The 27944-nt window shown below is 43.7% G+C and overlaps 1 protein-coding gene across 7 annotated transcripts in view; it reads left to right on the top strand.

Annotated features, from left to right (window-relative positions):
• Positions 1 to 27944, top strand: part of Dnaaf9 (dynein axonemal assembly factor 9) — a 134741-nt gene that overhangs the window by 46775 nt on the left and 60022 nt on the right. For 5 of the 7 annotated variants that reach the window (XM_039105694.2, XM_063284380.1, XM_063284379.1 and 2 more), the window contains 8 exons: positions 2693 to 2774; positions 3593 to 3629; positions 8693 to 8780; positions 10002 to 10078; positions 12400 to 12444; positions 13102 to 13147; positions 21671 to 21782; positions 24981 to 25051. In XM_039105694.2, coding sequence (XP_038961622.1) covers positions 2693 to 2774; positions 3593 to 3629; positions 8693 to 8780; positions 10002 to 10078; positions 12400 to 12444; positions 13102 to 13147; positions 21671 to 21782; positions 24981 to 25051 — 558 coding nt within the window. The other 2 variants (XM_017591986.3, XM_039105698.2) reach the window with 2 other exon arrangements.

Genomic DNA, 27944 nt, shown 5'->3' with positions numbered 1-27944 from the left:
AACCAGAAAGAACAAAGGCATTCTCCATTCTCCTAACCCCAACTGTTCACAGTCCAGCCTTCCTAGGAATCTGGGAAGAAAAAGCTAAGACCCTCTGTGAAGAAGGGCACAAGCACGCCCAGATTTAATCATAAGGTTAGAGAATAGCACCACCCTGCAGATCCTCAGTGCAGCAACAGCAGATCACACAGGAAGTTCCTAGGGAAACTCAAAGACGATGTGGAAATTATTTAATCCTGAACCAAGGCATCTACCCCACCTTTGACCATTTAGTTCCTGGATAAAAGACACACACAACCATTATATTTACAATAAGTCTTAAACAGCACAAGAGCTGTGCAGATCTGTCCTCTAGTTTATTAAAATCTACTTTCCTATGGATAACCCCAAGTTATTACTTACTCTGTTTCATTGGGGCTGCTCTTAATTCCAATTGACTAGCCCTCAGGGCCATGTGTTTTTGTTTTTTTTTTTTTTTTTGGTTCTTTTTTTTTTTTTTTTTTTTTTCGGAGCTGGGGACCGAACCCAGGGCCTTGCGCTTCCTAGGTAAGCGCTCTACCACTGAGCTAAATCCCCAGCCCCAGGGCCATGTTTTTAATGACTTACCTAACCCAAGGTAGTTTTTCTTTCTCCTCTCCCTTCTTCTTCTCTTCTTGGTTCTCCTCCTACCCTAAAGCCTGAGAAACCTAAACCCTACCCAGCTGTAGCTGTTGGCATCGTTATTTACCAATCAGAAATTACTTGGGGCCAGGGTCACTTGGGTCTTCGTACAGACTCCAGTCTTGGAGGCCAGCATTTACAATTACAATAGACAGCAAGACCAAACCTAAACACAAAGACTTATACAGGGCTGCAGGAATAGGAAGCCCATGGCTTGAAGCTTCAAAAACCACTAAACACAATGCAATGCCCAGTCATATTAACATCAAGTCTTGCACTGAAGGCTTGCTTTCTTTCAGTCCCTGTTACTTGTGGTATTTTGTTTAGCTTCAACAGAAAGTTACAAGGCAAACCAAAAGTTGAGGAGAAAGTATTGTGTGACAAAACAAATGTGTTATTTCTAAAAAGTCAGGTCTATGGCAGATGTCTGTAATCCCATTACTTGGAAGGTTGGGACAGGAAAGTTGCAAGTTCAAGACTAGCTTGAGGGCTGGAGAGATGGCTCAGTGGTTAAGAGCACTGACTGCTCTTCCAGAGGTCCTGAGTTCAATTCCCAGCAACCACATGGTGGCTCACAAACCATCTATAATGGGATCTGATGCCCTCTTCTGGGGTGTCTGAAGACAGCGACAGTGTACTCACATACATAAAATAAGTAAATCTTTAAAAAAACAAAAAACAAAAAAAAAACCCCTAGCTTGAGCAACAGTAACACTCTAGTCTGCCGGGGTGGGGCGGGGTGGCGTTAAGGTGGTGGTGGTGGTAGTGTGGTGGTGATATAACCTTCAGAATCAGATAAAATTCATATTTTATACTTTTTCAAATAGAACTCATTTTTGTTATTATTGTTAATTGCAGGGTAGGGTGGAGTCCAGCATCTTAAGAACGTTAAGCACTTTTTCTATCTTTGAGCTATTGCTCTACAACTGGATTGAGAATTTAAAATAAACAAATTAATAGTTAAAGCTCTAATGTAAAAAGTAGACAACATTTAAGAATGGATGAATAAATAAGCAGAGAATTGGAAAACCTAAGGAAGATTCAAAAGAAAATGCTAAAAATCAAAAACATTGTAACATTACTGAGAAGTGTGTTTGATGGTAGACTTGACACACCAAGGAAATAATTGTGTTTTTTTTTTAAGATTTATTTATTCTATATAAATACACTGTAGCTGACTTCAGACAGACCAGAAGAGGGCATCAGATTCCATTACAGATGGTTGTGAGCCACCATGTGGTTGCTGGGATTTGAACTCGGGACCTCTGGAAGAGCAGTCAGTGTCACAGTTTGAGGTCACAGTTTATCACTGAGGGAAGTTGTGGCAGGAGCTTAGCTGGAGATTGACTTGCGACTATGGAAGAGCACTGCTTGCCAGTTCCCTCATGCTTAGCCAGCTTCCTGTATAGCCTGAGACCCCTTCCCACAGTGGGATAGGCTGTCTTCCATCTATTCATTAGACATGCCTGTAGGACAGCCTGATCTGGGTAATCCCTCCACTGAGGCTCCTGTCAGGTGATCTAGCCTGTCAAACTGACTTTAAAGCTAGCTGGACCTCACCCCCCAGCTCATGTAGTAGGAGAGAGCCAACTCACGAAAAGTGGTGCTCAGAATTCCACAGTACACTTTGCTATTCCTGTTTGCACCCCTCACACAAATAAAACCAAAATTAAAAACATATTTAAATTTAAACAAATAAATACTGTTGTTTAAATCAAATTAAGTCATCTTTGTCTATAAAAAGCAAATCAGATTCAGTTAAATAAACTGCATTCCATTAACTGTTTGCTGTTCCTTTCGTCAGCATTACTTGTCTAGGTGTGCTCCTTTTTAAGTGTGTTTATTGTGTGTGTTCATGAAGTGGGGACTGCGGGTGCCATGCAGATGAGTAGAGGCCTGAGGACAGTCTTGTGGGGTCTGTCCCCACTCCATCTTTCCATGGTTTCTGAGGATGAATTGAGATGCCAGGCCTGCGAGCCAGCTCTCCAGCTCCTACTATACCCATCTCCTTTCCCTCCCCCATGATGCTCAGGTCGCTCAGTGTGTCTCACCAAAGGGGCCTCTGGCGTGCTCAAGGACATACTTCTTTGGAGCTACTCATGTTCCTTACCTGGGTAAGTCTCTGTAAAGAGTTACCTCACCAGCTCTTACCTAATGGGTTTTCCTATGATGGAGAAGTTAACATAGTGTACTATTTTATGCAAAATTCCATCTTGTGGGCATTGACTTCTTCCCTGATTTCAACTAGAGTCAACTTGTCTAACTCATTCCTCACAGAATGCATTTCAGGAGGAAAACCATGAGTTCACCTACCACTTGAAGTCTAGCTGTGCTTACCATCTGTGTTAAGTGTCAGAAAAAAGGCCAAGATTAATGAGACAGTTTGAGAGAGCAAGGATGTGAGCTCCAGTTGGATAACATGACTGAATTGCTGCCTAATTGCTTTGTAAGGAGAGGGAGACTAGGCTGTGCTAGGACAGCCCATGGCTGAAGACTTGCAGCAGTGAACTTTAGGGAGGCTAGGCTGAAAGGGGAACCCTGCTTGCTGGGGTACTCTGAATATGACATGGGGAAAAACTTTTGAATTGAGTGTGGCTCTCAGCATTGCTACCCAGAGGTCAGGACATCAGAGACCATTAATATAGAAGCCAGGAAACTCTGAAAAGAAAAATTACTTAGGTCAAATAATTAAGAAAATTAAATATAGAACTTAAACATTAATTTTATTTACACACACACACACACACACACACACACACACACACACACACACACACACACACATTCAAGAGCCTAAGATTCTGTGAAATGAATTAAAAAAGGATCAGGGGGTGAATGAAAGCCTGAGAAAATTCTGGGAAAAGGCAAAAGTACCACTTGCCGTCTGCATGTGTTCTATTTAACTTAAACTGAAACGTTTCCCTTTTTACAGGTGATGATGAGAAGCTGCCCAGGACAACTGAGCAAATGTAAGTTCCTGTGCCATTTGTTTCCTCTTCTCAAAGCTGAGTTCTCCCCAAGGCCCTGCTGCCTCCCCTTGATGTCAGCACTGCTGAGGGCTGCAGTTTATGAGGCAGACACTACTGTATATGGCCCAGTCAGTCTGCAGCCTAGGCCAGAGGACTATGCCAGCTTTGCCACCTGCTCCTCCCCTGGAACGCCTCCTGAGCTTCCTGTGTATGCCCATACATTTGTATGACATAACTTCTCTTCTTGCATTTCATACACAGGAAAAAAATGAGAATTTTTTTCTAAAACCAAAACCTTCTTCAATCCCTTGGTAGAAATCTGATATCTCATATGATCTTCAGAATTCTTTCTGGACTTGACATTCAGGCTTGTGCCCCAGAGATGTGCTCAGTCCCAGTGATGTGTGTTAGAGAGGTCCTGCTTAGTACTGACTTCCCTCCCTTTACATAAAGGAGGAACGCACAGACCGCAATTAGATGCTCGAAGTTCTAATTAGTATCCACCTCACCAGAGTCCCCAACAAGGCTAGACCACTTCTTCACAAAGGCCAGCAGGGATTGGCTACAAATAATTGTCTGTATCACTTCAAACTCCTGGGCATGAGGTAACGTAGCTGCAGCGTTCCTGTTGAACATCAGGGCCGCTTTTCTTGGGAGTTAGTCAGTGTCATCCCCTTCTCACACAGGCTGCCATACTCTGAAAAATGACAGCTTCCTTCTCCTGTTGGAGAGGAGTGATCAGTCAAGGCTGCATACGTAGTGCACTGTCTTATTAGAATCTCCAAACAAGCTCTCAGGGACCATGTATTGACTACAGTAAAGCTTCTGTGACACAGGCTACACATGACATCTGCTTACTACATGTAACAGTCTGGTTTTTTCCCCTTGAGACAGGATCATGTTAGTTACTTTCCTTGTCATTGTGGTAAAATACACAACCAAAAAATAAAAATTAAAAAGGGAGGGAGCAGCAAGATGGCTCAGCAGTCAAGAGCGTTCATTGCCACTGGTGAGAAATGACTCCTTAGAGTTGTTCTCTGACCTCCACATGCACACGGTGCACTGTGTGCTACACTATTTCTGGGAAGGCACAAACAGATATCTCGCTTTACCACAAAAGTTTAGCTTAGTAAACCAGTGAGTTTATTAGGGTTCCTTCCAGAAGTGTGGATGACCTCAAAGGCAGCCACAACTGCAGCACTGGCCGCTCACTCCAGCTTGGGTGATGAAGCTCTCTGCACAGCTTGCAGGCAGCTCAACAGACTGGAGCATCTCCTCAGCAGCCTTACTGCTCACATAGCCCTGAGAGAGGGAGGGATCTTGTAAAGTTGTTCAGTTTCAGGGACTTCTGAGACTTAGCAAGTTGTTTACTTTCTGAGTCTTAACTTTTCTTAGTATTTCCTGGGTCTTGCCTGAACTTGGGAGGTAGATGCAGGTAAATCTCTTGAGTTTGAAAACAACCTGGTCTATATACTGAATTCTAGGACAACCAGGGCTACACAGAGAAACCCTGTCCTGAAAATCCAAAATAAATAAATTAATTAATTAAATAAAAAGATAGACTTTCCTGAGTTTTAATGAGCATTCCTTCCAAGATGGAATGTTTAATCTGGGAGGAAAATGCCACATACCATGGTTGCAAGCTGCATAACCTTCCATACAGAAATGAATGAATAAATGTTTTTTTAAAGGTGTACTTAGGTCCATGTCAGACATTCCAGATCTCAGCGGTAGTGGGGACTGTGACAGTAACACAGCCAGGCTGTTTGGTTTATGTACTGAACTATTGTCTAAGGTTCCGTATAGGGCAGGCCACGTGAAATAGGGCTAGCTAGTATTAGATGAGGTGATAGATGCGGGGTAATACGGGGGTTGAGGAGGGGCCTAGCCAGTGTTGGATTGAGTGATACTTGAAGCAAGACAGTGAGGGGGAAAGGTGAGATAGTGGGTTTCTGGAGGGGAAACCGGGAAAGGGAATAACATTTAAAATGTAAATTTTTAAAAATCCAATAAAAAAAGAAAAAGAAAAAAACATTCACCCCATCCAGTGTGCTGGCAGAGAGTCAGGAGGAGCCAGAGCTCAAGATCATTCTTGTCTACATAACAACTTCAGTGTTGGCTTAGGCCTAAGAAACCCCTACCTCAAAAACAAAACAGTCAAAACAATGACAATCACCCACTTAAGTGTCGTGATGTGGGGAAATCTTCCTAGTCTCACCCAGAAAGTTGGGCTCCCCACAGCTCTACCTCCTTAATGCAAATCTGTGCCACCACACTGGATAGGGTGAAGTTTAGAAAGCCCAAAGTTCAAGATAAACAGCTCATGGCTAGTGTACCTCACAGGCCTCTTTACATCACTATACCCTCTGCTGTGGCCTGCCTCACAGCCAGGGGACCTGCCTCTCTCTTTCTCATTTTGATTACACACACGTGCACACACACACACACACACACACACACACACACACACACACACACACACACACAGGAAACCAGAAGAGTGTGTCGGACGTCTTGGTGGTTGTGAGCTGCTGGTGTGAGTGCTGGGAACCCAATGCAGGTGGAGCTGCAACTATTCATAACCACTCAGCAGTCTTTCTAGGATGAACTGTGTGGTCCATGTTGGTCTCAACTCCTGGTCCTCTTGCCTCTCTCTTCAGCATATCTTATAGAGTCTCACCATGTAGACCAGGCTGGCCTCAAACTCACAAAGATCTGCCTGTCTTTGCCTCCCTGGTGCTGGGATTAATGGCATGTACCACCATTTGTCATTTTGTTATTTGAGATTCTTGTTCCCTTTTATTCTTCGTGCTAATCTGACCTATAAGAAGGAGGTGTGTGACAGAAGGTGAGAAGGAGATGGCTGTGTGGTGTGGCACAGAGGAGAGGCACCAAGCTGAGAGTAAAGTTCAAGTTTGATGTGAGTTTCTGTGACCTTAGACAGCATATTCTATTTTTAGAGATATTGCTTCCTGGGTTAGCCCAGATGTCAAACTCTTAGCACCTTCTACCCATTGGAAGAGTCTCACAGATTTCAGTCCAATCCAAGAGTCTTATCAATTCCTTGCCAAGGAATCAATCCTCTTGCCTTTCAGTATCTGGAAGATAAGGCCCTTTTCTCTGTAATCGTCCTAACTGAGAAGAGCCTGGGCATCCTTAATCAGGCAAGATACTTGGACAGTGGCCTGCCCCTGTTTCTTTTCATTGAATTCAACCTTTCTTTACTGACCACCTGCAATTCCTACTCTGAGTTCATAATAGTTCTTGTCTATTGGTGAGAGGACGTGAAAAGAGTGTGGTGATCTTGTGGAAGCCCTTCCGTCTGTTTCAGTACAAGCTCCTGGTGTCTGGGTACTCACTCCTTCTCACAGAGGCCCAGGAAGTCTACTGATGTTATTGTTTGCTCACAAATAGGGAAAGTTGGTATTTTGCAGATGAACAACTACTTTCATGATTTTATTTTGCTCCATTTTAGAGACTTATTCTTTATTATTAATTAGATGTATTTGTGTGTCTCTATGGGTATGTATGTGCACATGAGTACCAGGGCCGGAGGAGGCTAGACATGTCAGGTTTCTAGAGCTAGAGTTACAGTGGTTGTGAGACATCTGACATGAGTGTAGAGGTCAAACTGAGGCTCTCAGGAAACACAGTGTGTGCTTTAACCCCTGAGCCACCTGCCCAGCCAACAGTGCTGTCACCGTTGTTCTTGAAAAGATTTATTGGGCACAGTGCAGCATTCTTGTAATCCCAGCACTTAAGGCACAGACAGGTGGATCTCTATAAGTTCAAGGCCAACCTAGTCTATAAAGTGAGTTCTGACTGTCCAGGCTACATGGCAAGGTAAAGTACTGTCTTTTAAAAAACCCAAAACATTAACGAGTAGAGTACAGGAAATAAACACATGACTTTTTAAAAGTTGAAAATTCCTTTCTTTAGTGAGTCAAAGTAGGGCTTCTCAGACTTTTTCCACTCAACCAGTCTTTATTTATTTATTTATTTATTTATTTATTTATTTATTTATTTATTTATTTGTGTTTTGCCTGAATGCACGCATATATGTGTACCACATGTATACTTGTGGAGGTCAGTAAAGAGCCTCAGCTCCCCTGGAACTGGAGTTAAAGTAGTTGTGAGCTACTGTGTAGGTGCTGGGAATCAAACCAAGATCATCTGCAAAAGCAACAAGTGCTCTTAACCACTGAGCCATTTCTAGTCTAACAATTCTTTTTTTCCTCCAAGAAAAAATTAAGTCTGTGAGCATATATGAATAGAAATAGATATACAGATTATATAGCACATTAAATAACAAATTAATAACCCAGGAGCTGTGCATTTTAGCACATTTGTCATCTCAGCACTTAGCATGTGGGGTGAGGAAGATCTCACATGTTTGAGGCCAGCCTGGTCTACATTGTGAGTTTGGTGCCAAGCAGGGATCTATAATAAGATCCTGACAGAATGATAACAGAAACCGAGTCTGGAGAGATGGTTCAGCAGTTGAGAGCACTGTCTGCTCTTCTAGAGGACCAAGTTCGATTTCCAGTCTCACAATTTAAGGAGCTGGGTTGAAGTTGGCAGCTTCTCTTGACAGTGAGTTTAGAGTTCTGCTTTTCAGTTAGTTCCACTTTGGCACTTTTCTGGGCTTATTTAAATGTTGATTTTTGGGAAGCAGACATGGTGCTTTATGCCTGTAATACCAGCAGTTTGTGAGGGGAGAAGACAGTGTAAGGCCAGCCTGCCTTACATATGAGATTCCGTCTTTTGAGCATCACTATAAACCACCATTTATGGGCATACTACTTTTCTTAAAGAATATTTTTTGTTTTCTGTGACTGTTTTGTCTGCTTGTGTGTTGTGTACCATGTGTGCAGTTCCTTTGGAGGCCAGAACTGGAGTTACAGACAGGTGTGAGCTGCTGTGAGGTTGCTGGGAATTGAACCCTGGTCCTCCTGGAAGAGCAACCAGTGCTCTTAACCACCGAGCCATCTCCTCTGCCCCAGGCATAGGCTTTTTACAAGACTATGTGCTGCTATATTAACCATTACTTTTTGTCTTTAAAGTAGGCTCTTATCCCAGGTATATGCTGCTGTTACTGAGGCTGTTTTGGCTGCCATTGCATGCTATGCTAAAACTTGCAGTCTGGCAAAGGTAATTTAAATACCATATTTCTGATTTGGTAGTCATCAGTTAACATAAATCATCCTAACCGTTTTGTCATTCGGATGGCATGCAGTACTCACCGCTGTGTGACTTAGGGCCTTGGCAGCCAAGCCTGTAGCACTTGAACTGCTGCTGCCTGTGGCCATGCTGCTGTTACTTTATGAGCCTTTATAAACACCCGATTGTGTAAAAGCACAGTCATTGCTGTATTAATAATTTAGACAAGACACTTTTAGAAGTTATAGAAAAGAAGGTTGAATGTTAAAGAAGCCATTAAAGCTTATTTTGAGCTACATGGTTGGTTTCCTGTAATTGAGGTTAGAAATCTGACTGACTGGGGTTGGGGATTTAGCTCAGTGGTAGAGCGCTTGCCTAGGAAGCGCAAGGCCCTGGGTTCGGTCCCCAGCTCCGAAAAAAAGAACCCAAAAAAAAAAAAAAAAAAAAAGAAATCTGACTGACTAGGCAAGCATGCATATACTTGCTCTCTGACCGTTTTCTTCCTTGCTGTTTTGCGGTTACCCTGCCCTGCTGAGTTGGATTCCTAAATCTGACCCAGTAAGATGAGAAGAGACGGCTTGATGCCTTCCCAGTCCAGTAGGACTTTTCCTGAAGGAAGCCAGTTGACAGTGGAAAGGTTGTGTATGATGTAGCTGTCAGAGAGAATGTAGCTGTAGTCACCAGCTCCTTGGCACCCCTTCCTACTGAGCTCAACTCCTAGTAACTGTGGGCTTTCTCGTCCTTTAGCTGCTACATCGTAGAAAGCTCTGCAGAGCCATTAGATGTCCTTCAACTTTAGTTCTCACCTCTTTTCCCCCTCACTGATCTTCTGTAGGTTGAGTTATTCGAATATTCTCAATGTCTAGCAGAAACTGAGGGCACTGGTCCCTCCCTCCCCAGAGCCAGGGAGAAGGGAGGAGGAAGCACATTTCTAGTGCTCACGTAGCACTCCAGCTGCCTAACCAGCTGCTTACGTCTCTCCAGCAGATGAGATGCCAGTGTGTCCCTGCCCAAGTACGTTTCCTGTGAGTCCAGCAGGCACCTACCTGTCCCCATAACCTGACGCTTTCACTTTAATCTTTTGAGGTATACAAAGTAGTCACATAGAACGGGAAGGGCACTGGCCAACTTTTAGAAGGGCCTCTCCTGTCAGAGATGTGTATACTTTTGCTGCTTGAAAGGTAATTGTTTGTTTTGTTGCTGCTTTTACAGGCCAAGGAGGTAGCAGAACAAACTCTGGAGTCTGGGTTAGTGTTCACTGAGTTGGTTCCGTTCAAAGCAGAACTACGGTAAGCAATAACTGGTATTTTATAAGAATTTATTTTTTAAAAATTAAGATCCCCTTGTCTCTGATAACTTAGATTTCACCTCTCTCTCACTTTGAGAAATGTTCAAGTCAAACAATAGGATGCATGAAAGAGAACCACTCGTGATCAGGATGGAGAAACTGTATCAGGAAGACACGTCTGTTTTGAGAGTAGAATGTGAGGCAGATCCATACTGGAACAGTGGGAGACCGACCAGCCTGGTGCCAAAGCTAAGGAGGAGGAGCAGGGGAACCGGAGACCACTAATGAAAGAGAGCTCAGCTCCTTTCTGGCAGCAGGGGGTCTTGTTTCTTGAAGTCCTCCTGTCACATTCCCAGTGTGTCCTGTCACAGCTCTGTACTGTCTTTGTCCTTAGCTACATTTGCATGAGCTCAGCCCACTGCACCCTCCGCCTCACAAGAGGACCATTTTTGTAGAGTTTTATACAAAGGTTATGAAAGACCAACACTGGGAAGTTTATTTAAGAAGACTTGGAGCCAGGCTTGGTGGCACATGCCTCTAATCCCAGAACTCCAGAGACAGAGTCAGCTGGAGCTCTGCATGAGTTAGAGGCCAGCCTGATGCACATGGCAAGCTCTAGGACAGCTAGAGCTACAGAGTAGGACACCTGATCTTTAAAGGAAAAGTCTGGACATGCTCTGCCGTACCGCCCGTTACTGCATGGCCCACGTTGTTCATCCCTGGTTCTGAGTAGTGAGCAAGGAGCGTTTGGCGGATAGCTCAGTTGGCCGCAGAACGGTGACAGAAAGGGAGGGTCCTGTTGTCACACTGCAGCTGCATGGGTGGGGGGAAGAGCCAGACCATGACAACGCAAGGCTCCTGTCCCAGAGGGGGAGCCGGAGAGGCCCTCTTCTCTTCCTGCCCTGTTGTAAGCACAGTAGGTGTCTCCCACTGTGTTTCTGGAGCACTCACCCCGCACAGTGATTGTGCAGGTAGATCTTAGTGGCTGTGGTCTGAGTCCTTCTGTGTTACCACCCAGGCTGACACAGCAGTTCTGGGCCTCCTGTGTTCCAGTTCTTACCTAGGCCACCTGTGGATGTTCTTGGGTCCGAATGAACCATTCTAGCTGGAGGAAGGCAGGAGGAGAAAGTCTCCCAGGCTAGTTAGTGTTCAGACGGAAATCATGACTGCTTCCTCTGCCAGGACCGCCTCACTGAGGTCCCGAAGTGCATCACATACGCATATCTTCTCCTAGAAGGGGAAGGAGGATGTAGCAGTTAATAGACACAGGAAGCTCACGTTACTGACTCATCCTTGCTGTGACATAAAATTAAGCTTATATAAGCACAAACAATTTAATTACTTTCTTGGGCTGGCAAGATGGTTTACCAGGTAAAGGCACTCACTGCCAACTCAGATGATCTGAATTCAATTTCCAGAACCCACTTAAGGAGAGAACTGACTCCTGCTGCAAGTTGTCCTCTGACCTCCACAAGTGCATGGCGGTATACTCACCATCCTCCCAACCCCACCCCACACTAAATGATTGACAGAAACCTTCAGAAAGAGCTGAGCAGAGTTGCACATGTCTATAATTCAACACTCAGGAGGCAGAAGCAGAGAGGCAGAAGCATCTCTGCAGGTTTGAGGCCAGCCTGACCTACAGAGCAAGTTCTAGGCCAAACAAGGCTACACGGTGAGGATGTCTCAGAAAGACCTTGTCTCCCAGGAGGAGAGCAGGAAAGTTCTTACGTTGAAGCTTGACCCTGCTGTAGATCTATAGCAGTTGGCTTTGAATAGCAAAGGGCACAGAGAAGGGCTGGCAAGTTGACCCAGAGGTACTGAAAACGAGGAGGATCTGAGAAGTCAGTAGGCACTGAGGAGCCGGAGGCCCCAGGAGAGGGCCATTCCCAGCCAGGCTGCATTGGTTACTGTGTCTGCTCATAGCCAAGAGTTGAGCAGTCTTGAGAAGCAGCACAGATGCAGGCCATGGATGGAATATCTCAGCTTCACAGCTGGCGATGTCCTGGGACCTTGAAAAACAGCATCTAAAACAGCTAAAGAAGGATGATACTCTAGCTGGACTAGGGGGTGCCTTTGACCCCAGCATTCAGGAGGCAGAGGCAAGTGGATCTCTATGAATTGAGGCCAGCCTGGTCTACATAGTGAGTTGTAGGGCAGCCAGAGCTGCATAGTAAGACCCTGTCTCAAAAACAGAAACAATAACCAAAAGGGGATTCCATTCACTTGATTGAGTATGGGGAAGAAACAGGGTAGAAACAAGTATTTCAGAGTCCTGAACAAGAGACTTGACCTCTGATTTGTTTCCTTTCTGCTCTACAGCTCCAAGGTGGCTTTTCATATTCATGCTGTGAATAACCAGGGAAGGTAGGTATAATTGTGGTTACTCCTTTCATGGGAAAGTGTCAGGACACAAAGAAGAGGGGCTATCCAATTGTGGTCCATGCCTGGAATCTCAACACTCAGGAGGCAGAGGCAGGAGGACCCAGAATTTGAGACCTGGGTATATCAATGAGATGACTCAGGAAAGTGGCAAGAAGAGCAGAAGTTCATGGTCATCCTCTGATGCCTAGAAAGTTTACAGCCTTCCTGGGATACATAAGGCTGTATTTGAGTCAGAGACAGAGACAGACAGACAGACAGACAGACAGACCCCTTATAGCTGCTACCATTATTGATATCAGTGCGTTCTATTCGGGCAGAGGTGCCATTCTACACTTGGACCTAGGCTTATCTGAGTCCCTGCACCCAATTTTATCCCATGGGAAGTTGGGAGACTAAGGTCAGGCACTAACATTACTTTTTCCAGTGCTAATTCTATACACATATAACCCAAAGCTTGTTTTGTTCTTTGTTGAGATAGTCTCATATAGCCCCAGGGTGGCCTTAAACTTTTTTGTTCCTGCTTCCACTCCTCAACTGCATAGTGGGTTTGGGGCCAACCTGGGTTACATGAGATCCTGTTTTTAAAGAAGGAGAAACCATAATCCTTTAATGTATTTCTCTACTGTCTCTTTCTTGTAGAATTGTGCCTCTGAATAATGAAGATAGCTTATCCTTTGTGAAAACGGTAAGCAGTTAGCAGAACTGTTACAAGTCAGCTGCCTGAGAATGGCTAGAGAGGGACATCTTTCTGCAAAGGATTTGCTGTAAGAGACAACTGGGAAGTTCTACAGGCAGCTGAGGTTGTGACAACCTTGGGAAGAATTGTGAACTGAGCATTACAAACCAAGTTTCCTATGGTTCCATTGTTTTGTTTTGTTTTTTAAGTTTTATTTTTATTTGTGTGTATATGCCACATGTGTGCTGGTGCCGGTACTGGTGGAGACCAGAAGAGGGGGTCAGATCATCTGAAGCTGGAGTTACAGGCAGTAGTGAGCCGCTCAGTATTGGTGCTGGAGCCAAACCCAGGCCTTCTGAAAGAGCAACCCATGTCCTAACTTCTGAGCCATCTCTCCAGCCCTCAAGGGCTCCTTTTTATTATAAGATCCGCTCTTGTTGCCTAACAGGAACCAGGGAGAGATTAAACAAACAGCAATCCGCAGGTGCCTGTGTGTCTCATGAAGTTGGGTAGTCAGAGCAGAGTTTTCCATATTTCCTGCTGGGGCCGTGGAATGATTTTAAAATTAACTGAACCAGGTGTGGTATGGCTTTAATCCAGCACTTGGGAGGCAAAGGCAAGTGAATCTCTGTGAGTTTGAGGCTAGTCTGCTCTACGTAGTTCTACACCAGCTAGTACTACATATTGAAACCCTGCCTCAAAATAAACAGGGAGGGAGGGAGGGAGGGAGGGAGGGAGGGAGGTTGGTTGATGGCTGGGGTAAAGTCATGGCCCATGGACATAGTCTGAGGAAGTCAGAATTTGTAGGCTGTTTTCAGCCACAAGCCAAGGGCTCCATTTACTCCAGGGCAACCCTGAGGTGAAAAGTACTAGGAAACAGAACGTGAGAACATGTTTGTTTGAACCAGGATTCTGGTTTTAGTATGCATGTCCATTTTCTTAATTCCAGAAGGCTTTGTTCATGGACAACTGAGTGAGGTAGCTGTGGATGACTTGGTACAAATGTGTCCTCTTTTCCCTCCCCAAAATACTAAAAACATATCCCCGTCCCTAGTAGAAAAGCTGCAAAAATAGTTTTTAAAGTTGTGAGTAATGAACATTTTATACTACATATGGTCCCTTTGAAAAAGTCTGAGTTAGCTTCATGGTGATAATGCACACCTTTAATGGCAGTACTTGGGAGGCAGCGGCAGGCAGATCTCTGTGAATTTGAGGCCAGCCTGGTCTACATAGTGATTCCAGGCTAACCAGGGTACATAGTGAGACCAGATCTTTAAAAAAGAAAAGAATCACTTGAGATACTGGAAATGATTTGGTTTTTTTTTTATTTCTATATAGTAGATTTGTTTTTATTTTATATATATTTTATATGTATGGGTGTTTTGCCTGACATGTATCTGTGTACTACATATATTTGGTACCTACTGAAGCCAGAAAGGTGTTGAGCCTCTGGGATTAGAGTTTCAGATGCTGTGAGCAGCCATGTGGATGCTGGGAATCCAACCCAGGTACTTCTGTGCCAGTACTCTTAACTGCTGAGCCATCTGTCCAGCTCCAGATAGTTCCCTGCTGACCTCTAACCCCTGACTTCTCTTAGACTTTAGTGCATCGCTTTTTAGGGTGCTTAATTCCATAAGAAGTTATTTGTAACAGGCTAGACTTATGTTATTTTTTGTTATTAATTCACTGGAAGCCAGGCACTGTGCCATTGCACTGCAGCGTCAGTGGCTTAGGAGGCTGAGGTAGAGGATTCTTGAGTCTCTAAGTTAAGGGCCAGCCTGGGGAGCATGCCGCAACATTCTGAGTACATGCACCAAACCCCAAATTTGATCTCCAGCACAGTGTGAACTGGGCACACAAGCACATACCTGTGATCCCAGCACTGAGCAGATAGAATCAAGAAGAGAGACGGAGAATTCAGAAGTCCCTTTTGTGAGGGAATGTGCAGAGGGCAGAGGATGACGTTGCATGTCCTACTGTACTGCTCTTTACTTCGTTGTTCTGAGACAGGGTCTCAGAAACCTGGATCTAGGCTAGTGATCATGCCCAGCTCCCCTCATCTCTGCCCACCCCTAGCACTTGCCCAGCTTTTTATGTGGGTGCTGGGGATTTGAACACAGACCCTCATGCTTGCAGGGTGTTGGCTAGTTTTTGACAGCTTAATACAAATGGAGATCCCTGGAAAGAGGGACCTCCGGTTGAGGAATTGCCCCCACCAGATTGGTTTGTGGACATGTGGGACATTGCTAATTGACGGTGGAGGGTTGCCTAGCCCTCTGGGTGGTGTCACCCTTAGACCAATGGTCCTGGATTGTATAAGAAGGTAGCTGAGCAAGTCAGGGAAGGCCAGCCAGTGTTGTCTGCCTCAGCTCCTGCTTTGGCCTTTCTGATGGTGGGCTGTAACCTGTAAGCCAGATAAGCACTTTCCTGCCCAGTTGCTCTTGGCTGTGGCGGTTTTCATGATAGAAACCAAATTAGAACACACAGCCATTGCTCTATCCTAGTTTTACCTGTTTTTTTTTTAATGGCATTGTAATTTTTTCCCTGATACTAGACACTGGCCCCAAGGCCTTGTGCTTGCTAATACACTGAGCTAAATCTGTCATTGTGGTTTTAGTCATGAGGTTTTTAATCTGTAGATTAATCCTAGCAATATCATTTGCACAGGTCTTCCCCTCTAGTCAGCTGTTGTCATCAGTTTCTTTTCAGTGTCTTACTGTTTTTCTTGTAGCGGCCTTTCACCTAGTTAGGTTTTTTGTTTTTGTTTTTGTTTTATTTTAGCTATTAAGAATTTATGAATGGGTTACTTTTCCCAGTTTTCTTCCCAGCAGGTTCATGCATATATATGGCTCTCAGCATTGTACACACACACACACACACACACACACACACACACACACACACACTCTGATTGTGCACACACACACACACACACACACACACACACACACACTCTCTGATTGTGTATCCTGCCACTTTACTGAACATGTTTATCAGATCTGAAAGTTTTCTGGTAGAATACTTGGGGTCTTTAAATATAGAATCATGCCTTTAATCCCACCATATGGGGAGCAGAGGCTGTCCATTCATAGTTTCTTCAGGAATCTTAAGGCGTGCTAAACTATGTCAAATTCTTTTCAGCATCTGTTGAGATGATCATGCAATTTCTGTCTTCAGGTCTGTTACTGTTATTGTATATGTGATTTATTAATATATATATGTTAAGCTAACCTTGCATCTCTGCTATGAAACGAGTTTGGTATTGATATATGATCTTAATTTGTTCTAAAATTCTGTTTTGCAAGTATTTTGTTGAGAATTTTTGTATCTGAGCTTATCAGGAATTTGGTGTGTAGTTCCCTGTTTTTGGCTTTGGCTTTGTCCAGTTTTGGCATCAGGGTAATAGTATAATGGCTCTGTAGGATGGATTGATGCCCCCCACCTTGGTATTTTGTGAAATGGTTTGAAAAATGTTGGTATCCAGCAAGCCCTCTGGATCTGCATGTCTCTGCTTGTCAGTGCTGGGGTTATCCAGCCCTAGTACCTGGCTTAATGCGGGTGTTGGGGATGGATCCAAACTGAGGTTCTTACACTTGGGCAGCATATACTTCACCCACTGACCCATTTCTGAACAGTGTGTTTTGTTTATTTTATGTGAGTGCTCCTGATGAGTTGTCTTCACCCTAGGTTTATGCTCAGAGGGAAGCCAACTACAATAGCACCGGTGGTAGTGTGAGAGCATTTTCCAGTGTTGGGCACAAGAGATGATACTGTTTTATCTCCTATAAGGTTTAGAGACAGGGATACTAGGGTAATGGGTGGAGAAAATAGAACACACATACTGGGCTAAATGTATCAGTATTTAAGTAGGGAAGTGAAGGAGGAATGAGAAAGAATGTGCTTAAAAGTGCTTGCTCTGCGAGGTCCTGAATCAGAATTCCCAGCATTGATGTAAAAAGCCAGGCATGGGTTGGGGATTTAGCTCAGTGGTAGAGCGCTTGCCTAGCAAGGGCAAGGCCCTGGGTTCGGTCCCCAGCTCCGAAAAAAAGAAAAAAAAAAAAGAAAAAAATGCAAACAGCAAAAAGCCAGGCATGGCTACAACATGGACCTGTAATACCAGCACTGGAACCATGAAGGCCAGTGAATCTCTAGAGCACTCTAGCTAACCACCCAAACGAAAAAAGGCAAGCGTCCACTTTAGTGAGTGTCTTAGTTAGGGTTCCTATTACTGTGGTAAAACACCATAGCCAAGTCCATTAGCATCATGGAGGGGAGCATGGCAGCAAGTCAGGCAGACATAGCACTGGAACAGCAACTAAGAGCTTATAACTCAGTCCACGAGCAGGGAGCAGAGAGACCTAACTGGAAATAGCACAAGTCTTTTGAAACCTCAGAGTCTACCACCAGTAATGTACTTTCTCCAACAAGGACACATCTCCTAATCCTCTCAACCACCAGCCAGGAAACAGATATTCAAATGTCCAAGATTATGGGGTCATCTTATTCAAACCACCACATTCCACTGCCTGGTCCCCATAGTGCAAACCATAATGCAAATTCAGTTCAGCTTCATTGTCGTTCAGTCTCAAGACTTAAAAGGCCCAGCCTCTTCTGAGACTCAAGGCAATCTCTTAATTGTAACTGGGTAAAACTAAAAAGCAAATCACATACTTCCAACATACAGTGGCACAGAGTATACATCAACATTCCCAAAGGGAGGAATCAGGGCATAGTGAAGAAATACTGGACCAAAGCAAGACCATAATTCAGCAGAGTAAATGCCAAATCTCATAACTCTGTCCAGTGTCAAAGGACTTAGATGGCTCTGCTCTTCTTTACTGCCTGCAAATACATCAGTCTCTTGGGTTGCTTCACATGGCTCTGGCACGTCTTACATATTGTGGTCTCTAATGAAACTCAAGATTCATTTATATAGTTTCACACAATGATTTCATGGGGCCTCCATGCAGGGACTCCCCTGCCACACTCTTGGTGTCAGAGGCTCTCCTTAGCCACAGTCGAGTGTATCCTTTGTGACTGTAAAGTGGATGACATTGCTAAATTCAGCTCCCGGCTTAGGATGCACCCTCACCCCCTTGGATCACATTTGCATTCTTGTTCTTGTTTAGGAGCACAAAAGTCCTTTTCCTTTCACGAGTGGGATCTTGCCTAAAGACACTATCTTTATTCCAGGGCAGATTTGGACCCTCTTTAATGGTACTAATTTCTTCCCATACAAGCCTTGACCATACCCTTTCTCTTGCCAATGTCCTTTTTTTTCTCCAAGAACTCTGCATTTTCTATTTCTTTCTGCTCCACTTGTTCTTTTTCGTTGTAAACCAGCATAAGAATGATTACTAATAATTGTGCAACAGAATCAGTGTTTGTCTTGGATTCTCTTCTGCCAAAGAAATTACTCCATTACTTTTAGATGTATCTCCAAGCAGCATCTTAGGAGGAAGACAAAAGAAGCCACATTCTCTGCCAAAGTATCACAGGGACAGGCTCTGGCCCAGTTTCTAATACTGTTCCCCCTGAAATCCATTAAGTTAAACCTTCACAGTCCAAATGGCTCTCGGCACTGCTGTCTGCCAAGCTCTTACCAGGATGGCTCACTAAGCTCTGCTTACAGTGCTCAACTGCTTTTCTAGTCCTCAGTCCCAAAGGCTTCCACATTCCTAAAAGAAAGAAAAAGAAAGAGAAAGGAAGGAAGAAGAAGGAGAAACAACACACAGTCAGGTCTATCACATCAATAGCTTTAGTTCCCGGTAACAACTTTTGTCTTAGATAGTCTATTTGAGGGGATGCTGTAAAGAAACTTCTGACATGAGCGTGTTGGTCTAATTTTGTTCTAACTCACTGAAACTCTTTCCTCTTACTTATGTCATCATGTGCTATGGTTTGTATATGCTCTGCCCATTAGAAGGTGTGGCCTTGTGGCAGTAGGTATGTCTCTGTGGGCATGGGCTTTGAGACCCTCGTCCTAGCTTCCTGGAAGACAATCTTCTCTTGTTTGCCTTCAACAAGATGTAGAACTCTCAGTTCCTTGCTGCCATGCCTGTCTGGACACTGCCATGTTCCGACCTTGATGTTAATGGACTGGACCTCTGAACTTATAAGCTAACCTGAATTAAGTGTTGTCCTTATAAGAGTTGCCTTGGTCATGGTGTCTGTTCACAGCAGTAAAACCCTAACTAAGACATCATGAAAGCTTGAATTGGTTAGTTGCTCCCCTTTTCAGTAGGAGTACACTATAAGGCTCCTGTGGGTACCTAATGTTTCAGGAAGCAATGAGAATGTGTGTCTGTGTGTCAGTCTGTGTGTGTGTAAATATATAATATTTGTGATGTACATAAAATATTTTTCTTTTTTAAAGATTGATTTATTTATTTTATGTATATGAGTATTCTCCAGACACACCAGAAGAAGGCATTGGATCTCTTTTTTTCTTTTTTTTTGTTTTTTCTTTTTTTCGGAGCTGGGGACCGAACCCAGGCTTGCTCTACCACTGAGCTAAATCCCCAACCCCGGCATTGGATCTCATATATATGGTTGTGAGCCACTATGTGGTTGCTGGGAATTGAACTGCGAACCTCTTGAAGAGCAATCATTGCTCCAAACCACTGAGTCATTTCTCCAGCCCATGTTTTTCTTATATACACAAAGCTTTACTCTTTTACCTTGAGTCAATTTTTTTTAAAGACAGTGTCTCACTGTCGGTGTGACCTTGGGTGTCTTGGAACTAGCTCTATAAACCAGGATGGCCTTGAACTCACATAAATCCCCATGTCTTTTTACCTCCCCAGTGCTGGGATTGAAGGTAGGTACTACTATGCCCAGCTGAAGGTTAATTTTAAGTACATTAGAATTAATTGGCAAGGGCTGGAGAGGTGGCTCAGCGGTTAAGAGCACCCAACTGCTCTTCCAGAGGTCCTGAGTTCAATTCCCAGCAACCACATGGTGGCTCACAACCATCTGTAAAGAGATCTGATGCCCTCTTCCGGTGTATCTGAAGACAGCTACAGTGTACTTATATATAATAAATGAATAAATAAATCTTTTAAAAAAAAAGAATTAATTGGCAAGTATCTTAGAGAAGCTCTCATCCATTACTGGCTGACTGGAACTTACTACGTACACTAGGCTGGCCTTAAACTTACAGATAATTGTCTGTGTGCCTGACTTTTCTTTCTTAGTGCCTTTCTTCTCTTCTTATCCCTTATGCTTAAAGCTGTGCTAAAATATCTTTATTAAGTCCCAACTCTTAAAAAAAACCCACTTGACTCTGAACATTATGACACTATGACAAGTCAATCTGACAATTCAGGAGGCTATTGACTAACAGATAAGTAGCATACACACTGGGTGCTCTGGTCAAAGACGTGATTCATATCCTCAGCGAGGGAGGGAGGGAGGGAGGGAGGGGGGGGGAGAGAGAGAGAGAGAGAGAGAGAGAGAGAGAGAACACATAAAATGTAATCATTCTCTCCAGAGTGGTGTACACTTGGAAAGCCATGCACTGCTTATTTCTGGAGTTGACCTTTAATGTTTTTTGACTGCTGTTGGCCCTGAATATCTGGAACCACAGCAAGCACAGCCATGGCTAAGGGGAGTGAGGAGGTTCTGCTATGCTAGAAGGATCCACAGTGAGTAGAGCCATGGCTAAGGGGAGGAGGTTCTGCTGTGCTAGAATTGTTATTTACAGGGACTGATGTGCACTCAGAAATACCCATGCAGCCATGTGTACACCAGACTGATGAACACCTCTCCCAGCATCTTTCCCAGCTCACTGAGAGAACTGAAGCTAAGCCAATATACTGGTTAATGTGATGCTCTGGGATACGACGTGTCTGTGTGTTGAGAAGCCTGGAGGAAATACCTCTGACTCTGTAGGGTGTGAGAAGTTATAACTAAGAATGAAGGCCGTGGAGCTGGAGAGATGGGCTCAGCAGTTAAATCAGTGCTGCTCTTGCAGAGGACCCAGATTCCGTTCACAGCACCTGTGTGGGGTGGCTCACAGCTGTAAGTCCAGCTCCAGGACGTCCAGCACCACCTTCTGTAGACACTTGGCACACAAACAGCATACTCATAAACAGACATAAGCATACACATAAGTACATTTCTTTCTTTCTTTCTTTTTTTTTTTTTTGAGACTGTTTTTCTGTGTAACCCCAGTAATGGGATTAAAGGTATGCACTACCATGCCCAGCAATAAATAAAATCTAAGTTTTTAAGTTTAAAATTTTTAACAAGTTTAAATATTTTAAAAGAAGGAAAAGATGCAAGACTATGTTGTTTCCTAAGAGGATGACAGTTGGATGGAATTTATAAAAATGCTGCCTTTCCGCCTGTGCATGCCTCTAGGGGCTGTCGGAAAGCCTGAGGCACCTTCCAGGTGAAAGTGTGCTTCAGCACAGGGCTGTCGAGATTTGTCAGTATTCTTTTGCTTCATGCCTGTCTGTTTCCTGTGGACCTGCCTCCTTCTGAATTGCTGGGCTGATAATGGCCTGGCCCTGCTTCTCACTGACACAGGCGAGCATGAGCGTCTATGACATCCCAGACGTGCTGGGAGGAGGAGGATGCTTAGGATCTGTGGTCTTCTCCGAGTCGTTCTTGACGTCTCAGATCCTGGTTAAAGAAAAGGGTAAGTGCGTGTGATGGCAAGAAAGCAAACCTGGGAAAACTTTTTTTACACACAAAATACATGATAAACTAAGTCAAAGATGGCATAAACTGATTGATACTTTACTTAAAATAGGCAAATGGTATAATTGTAATTGGTGAATAGTAAATTAATAAGAAAATGTTATTCGGTAGTTACCTGGTCAAAAATGCAAACAGGCTGTTCATGGAAGTAGAAAATAAAAAATAAGGCAGGATATATTTATTTGTAAAGATTTGTAGCCTCAATAATGGTCAGGAGGCCACAACTTAACACAAATCAATTTCCATTTACTACTCCTTATATTGGCCAAAGGAAAGAACTATAAAGGATGATAATGTGTGGTGCTGGCAGTGTCCCCAGTTAGCCGGCTGTGGGTTGTTTTTCTTCCTGGGCAGAGAGCATGGTTGTGCAATTAGTCCATCAAGTGCTTCAGCAGCTTTTGTAAATCTCTGCCCTACAGCAGCGGCAGCAAGTGCCCCCTAGTGTTATAAACCTCATTACAGGTCTTGGGTTGCAGAGTTCCGGGTTCTCCTAAGAGTGAGCTACTTTCTTACAGGCCTAGGAAACTAGGATGCTGTGCTCTACAAGTGTCACTTCCTATGCAGACTTAGAGAATTGGGATTTCTCAGCCCCTGGCAGCAGCTACAGCACCTGTTAGCGCTGGTGGACCTTGTGCCCTCCCTCCGCAGTTGTCTACCCTCACTAATTCTGCCATCCCCCCTGTTCTCACCACAGTTGCTGTCAGACTGTGCCTCTGCCTCTGCTTCGCTGTAAAGCAGCTAGCCACATTGCTGCTCTTGTGGCTCGGCCTATGAACTGTGCAGTATCGCTGCTCCTTTGCTGCCTCTGCTGTCATTGTCATCTTAAATCTTGACTACTTCCTTCTTCATACCATGTCACCCAGCGCCATTAAAAGTACACAAGAGGGGTTGAGGATTTAGCTCAGTGGTGCGCAAGGCCCTGGGTTCAGTCCCCAGCTCCGGAAAAAAAAAAAAAAGTACACAAGAAAAGACCACTTGAGAGAAGCCTCATTGGACTTTAATGTTGTAATACCAGGGGAGGCAGCTGAGGAGGGTATCTCCCAGGTAATTCGGCAAGTGTGTATGTAACCTGAGAGGAAGGCTTTGCACCAATCACAGTATGTCTTGCATGTAAACCAAGGAGTGTTTTCACTCTTCACTTCATTGTCTTTTTGGTGCCAGTCGCAGCAGTCACTCTGCTAGGCCACTGGGGGAAGCGCCCATCTCTGACCTCAGTAAATGGTTGCAGCGACATCTCAAGTGTTCTACGGTGTGTGATAGCAAAGTCTGCTGCAAACTGAATAGTTCTTGCTGAGGCCGCACCTTCAGGAGCAGAGCAATGAGCTATTGTGGTTATGTAGTTTTCTTGAGGTATTAGTGGAATGTTTAGAACAGTTAGCATAGAGTCATCTAGGTGGCCATTTGACTTGAAGTCCTCTGTTCGAAAATACCCAGAGCAGCCAGGGGGAGTCCCAAACTACCAGTTAATCAAATAGCCCTTTCTTGTACCAGCTTGGCTTGTTTACAAGAACATAAAACATCGAAATACTTACAATAGGAACGTTTTTGTAGTGGTGAGTACAGGACATGTCTATAATCCCAGCACTCTGGGTCAGAGACTGGAGAATCACTATCACAAGCTCAAAGCCAGCTTGGTCTAGAAAGCAAGGCCTAGAAAAGCTGTCACTACATAGTCAGACACTGTCTCAAAAGAACAAAAGGAAAAAAATGCACAGACTTATCGTTATCATGAAATAGGATTTTAATAGATTTTTTTGGAGTTTTTAACACCTGTGTAGTGCTCCAATCAGAGCATTTTTTTCTCATCTGTCTCAGTAAAATTATCTTGCTCTCTTAGTTACTTTTCTTTTGCTGTGACAGAACACTATGACCAAGGTGACTTATAGAAAAAAGAGTTTAATTGTGGTATGGTTTTAGAGTGCTAATGACAAAGACAGAACAGCAGGAGCAGCTGATAGCTGACAGCAGGAAGCAGAGAGAGTGCTGCTCCTTGAACACTGCCACATCTTTAAACCTTCCCAAATAGCTCTACCAACTGGGGACCAAGTATTCAAGCATATGAGCCTATCAAGGCCATTCTGAAACCACAGAACTTTTCTCTGACCTCCATAGGCTTTTTTCATATAAAAATGCATTCAAGATAACTCCAAAATCCTTATAGTCTTTCAGTCTTAATACTGCTTAAAGGCCCAGACTTTAAAAGTCTCTTCTGAGACTTAAAAAAATTACTTATTTTTACTTTATGTACAGTGGTGTTTTAACTTAACTATGTCTGTATGAGGGTGTCTGATCCCGTAGAATAGCAGTTACAGACAGTTGTGAGCTGCCATTCGAGTGCTGGGAATTGAACCCAGTGCTCTAGAAGAGTAGCCAGTGCTCTTAACCGCTGAGCCATCTTTCCAACCCCTCAAGCAATCTCCTAATTGTAAGCTCCTATAAAATCAAAAGGCAAATTACATTCTTCTAACATATAATGGCACAGAACATGCATTATCATTCAAAAGAGAGGAGTCAGGGAATACTGAGGGAATATTTGACCAAAGCAAAACCAAAACCCAGCAGAGCAACTCCAAATCCTGTGGCTCTGTGTCTGATGTCAAAGGACTTATTAGATGGGTCTTGCCTTCCAGTTTTGCTGTCTGTAACTGTTAGCATTCTGTCTCAGCTCACCCCTCCTCACTCACTTGTTCTCTCTTGCTGTCTCGCTCTTGTTCTTGCCTTCCCTTTCCTCCTTTCTCTCTATTCCCTTACCCCCTCTTGATCCATGTGTTCATGGAGAGAGCTTCTACTTCTCCTCCCTCTGCCCTCCTCTCTGCCTTCCTCTGGCTTCCTCTGCCTTCCTCTGCCTCTATGGCCCTATTGACTCCTCTCCCCCTGCCCTGAATAAACTCTATTCTGTATTATACCTTCATGTGGCTAGTCCCTTGGGGAAGGGGTACCTCAACATGGGCCCACTCGTGGAGGCACCCCCTTCCCCATACCTGACTACACCTGCATAGAACTCATCCCCCTCTCTTTAACTTTTTATAAACACATCAGTGACATCTGGTGATAGTAGATGTGGGTACAAGTAGGCCTGCAAGGTGGGTGGGTATGGTAGTTAGACATAACTGACATGTCTTTGGTCTTCCCACAGATGGCACTATTACCCCAGAGACCAGTTACATCATCCTGACAGCTGCCATCCCCAGATTCTGTTCCTGGCTGGTCAGTATTACGTACAGGTCACAGTGGACCTAAACAGAAAATCATGGGGCAAACATTTAAGGAAGAACCTCCTTACAGGCTCCCTGCAGGGCTGTTAGACTGTGATCCAGCTTTTATTTAGAATAAAAGCCAATTATAGTCTTAGAAAGCTTCAGAAAAGGAAGCTAAGTTATTTGTGAAGTCATGCAAGGAAGACATTAACACCCTCACGTTGGAGATGAAACACTAGAGCCTGGACTGATACCCAGGGACTGGTTCTAGTGCTGCTTCGAGGCTCTGCCTGCCCAGGGTCTCACAGAGTTTTCAGACATTGATTTCTTCTCTGGTCAGAGTGATTGCTGCTGCTTTCCTAAGTATCTCTCTACTGTAGAAAAGTCTTGTTTTCTTTGATGAGGCTAGGTCTGAATTTGGTTTCTTTGTTGGTTTGGTTGGTTTGTTTTAGACTGGGTGTCATAACTCAGGCTGGCCACAAACTCTCACTGTGCAGAGAGGAGGGCCTTGAGTACTTGATCCTTCTGCCTCCACCTTTCAAATCCTAGGACTACATTGCACCACCATTCCCAGGTTAGTGTTTTGGAACATAGAAAATATGTTAGCAAGAAATCTTGTATTTAAAAGTTTAAGTACTAGCTGGGTGTGGTAGTATTGGCCATTAGTTCCTGCACTGGGGAGGGAGAGGCAGGTGACTCTCTGTGAGTTTGAGGCCAGCCTGCTCTACAAATAGAGTTCCAAGACAGCCAAGGCTACACAGAAAAACCCTGTCTTGAAAAACAAAACAAAATGAAACAAAACAAAAACTTCAAACATTGCAGTGATGCACGAACTTCTTGATGAGAGTGTATAAGCCCCCCCCCCCAAAATGGCTCAATATATGGAAATCCATCAATGTAATATAAACAAACTCAAAGACAAAACCACATGATCATCTCATTAGATGCTGAGAAAGCATTTGACAAAATTCAATACCCCATCATGTTAAAAGTCCTGGAAAAATCAGGAATTTAAGGCCCATACCTAGACATAATAAAAGTAATATATACCAAACCAATAGCCAACATCAAACTAAATGGAGAGAAACTTGAAGCAATTTCACTAAAATCAGGGACTTGTCTGCCCACTCTCTCCCTACTTATTCAATAAAGTATTTGAAGTCCTAGCCAGAGCAATCAGACTACGAAAGGAGGTCAAAGGAATGCAAATTGGAAAGGAAGAAGTCAAAATATCACTATATGGAGATGATATGATAGTACTTAAGTGACCTCAAAAATTTCACCAGAAAACTCCTAAACCTGATAAAGTGGATGGATATAAAATTGACTCAAACAAATCAATCAGTAGCCTTCCTCTACTCAAAGGATAAACAGGCTGAGAAAGAAATTAGGGAAACAACACCTTTCACAATAGTCACAAATAACAAAATACCTTGGTGTGACTCTAACTAAGCAAGTGAAAGATCTGTATGACAAGAACTTCAAGTCTCTGAAGAAAGAAAGTGAAGAAGATCTCAGAAGATGGAAAGACCTCACTTGCTCAAGGATTGGCAGGATTAATATAGTAAAAATGGCCATCTTGCTAGAAGCAATCTACAGATTCAGTGCAATCCCCATTAAAATCCCAATTCAATTCTTTATAGAGTTAGAAAGAACAATTTGCAAATCCATTTGTAATAACAAAAAACCCAGGATAGCAAAAACTATCCTCAATAATAAAAGAACTTCTCAGGGAATCACCATCCCTGACCTCCAGCTGTATTAATGAACAATAGTGATAAAAACTGTATGGTGTTGGTACAGAGACAGGCGTGTAGATCAATGGAATAGAATTGAAGACCCAGAAATGAACCCACACACCTATGGTCACTTGATCTTTGACAAAGGAGCTAAAACCGTCCAGTGGGGAAAAAAACAGCATTTTCAACAAATGGTGCTGGTTCAATTGGAGGTCAGCATGTAGAAGAATGCAAATCGATCCATTCTTATCACCCTGTACAAAGTTTAAGTCCAAGTGGATCAAGGACCTCCACATCAAACCAAATACATTTAAACTAATAGAAGAGAAAGTGGGGAAGAGCCTTGAACACACAGGCACAGGGGAAAATGTCCTAAACAGAACACCAGTGGCTTATACTCTTAAGTTCAAGAATCAACAAATAGGACCTCATAAAATTGCAAAGCAAAAGATGCTCTAACATATAACAAGGACACATGCTCCACTATGTTCATAGCAGCCTTCTTTATAATAGCCAGAATCTGGAAAGAACCCAGATGCTCCTCAACAGGGGAATGGATACAGAAAATGTGATACAACTACACAATGGTTTACTACTCAGCTATTAAAAACAGTGATTTCATGAAATTCTTAGGCAAATGGATAGAACTAGAAAATATCATCCTGAGTGGGGTATCCCAGTCACAAAAGAACACACATAGTATGTACTCACTGATAAGTGGATATTAGCCCAAAAGCTTGGAATACACAAGATACAATTCACAGACTTTATGAAGCTCAATAAGAAGGAAGACAAAAATATGGATGCTGCAGTCCTTAGAATGGGGAACAAAATACTCATGGAGGAAATACAGGGACAAAGGATGGAGCAGAAACTGAAGGAAAGGCCAGCCAGAGACTGCCTGACCTGGGAGTCCATCCCATGCAGCCAGTAAACCCAGTCACTATTGCTGATGCAAACAATGCCTGCTGACAGAAGTGCTATGGATGTCTCCTGAGAGGCTCTGCCAGAGCCTTACTGATACAGATGAGGATGCTTGCAGCTAACCATCAGACTGAGCACAGTACCCCAATGGAGGAGTTAGAGAAAGGACTGAAGGAGCTGAAGGGGTTTGGAACCCCATAGGAAAAACAACAATATCAGCCAACCATATGCCCAAAAGCT

Source organism: Rattus norvegicus, chromosome 3 (genome assembly GCF_036323735.1).
Source record: "Rattus norvegicus strain BN/NHsdMcwi chromosome 3, GRCr8, whole genome shotgun sequence".
In the NCBI taxonomy this organism is placed as follows: Eukaryota; Metazoa; Chordata; class Mammalia; order Rodentia; family Muridae; genus Rattus; species Rattus norvegicus.
This window is presented reverse-complemented; position numbering and strand designations above follow the sequence as displayed.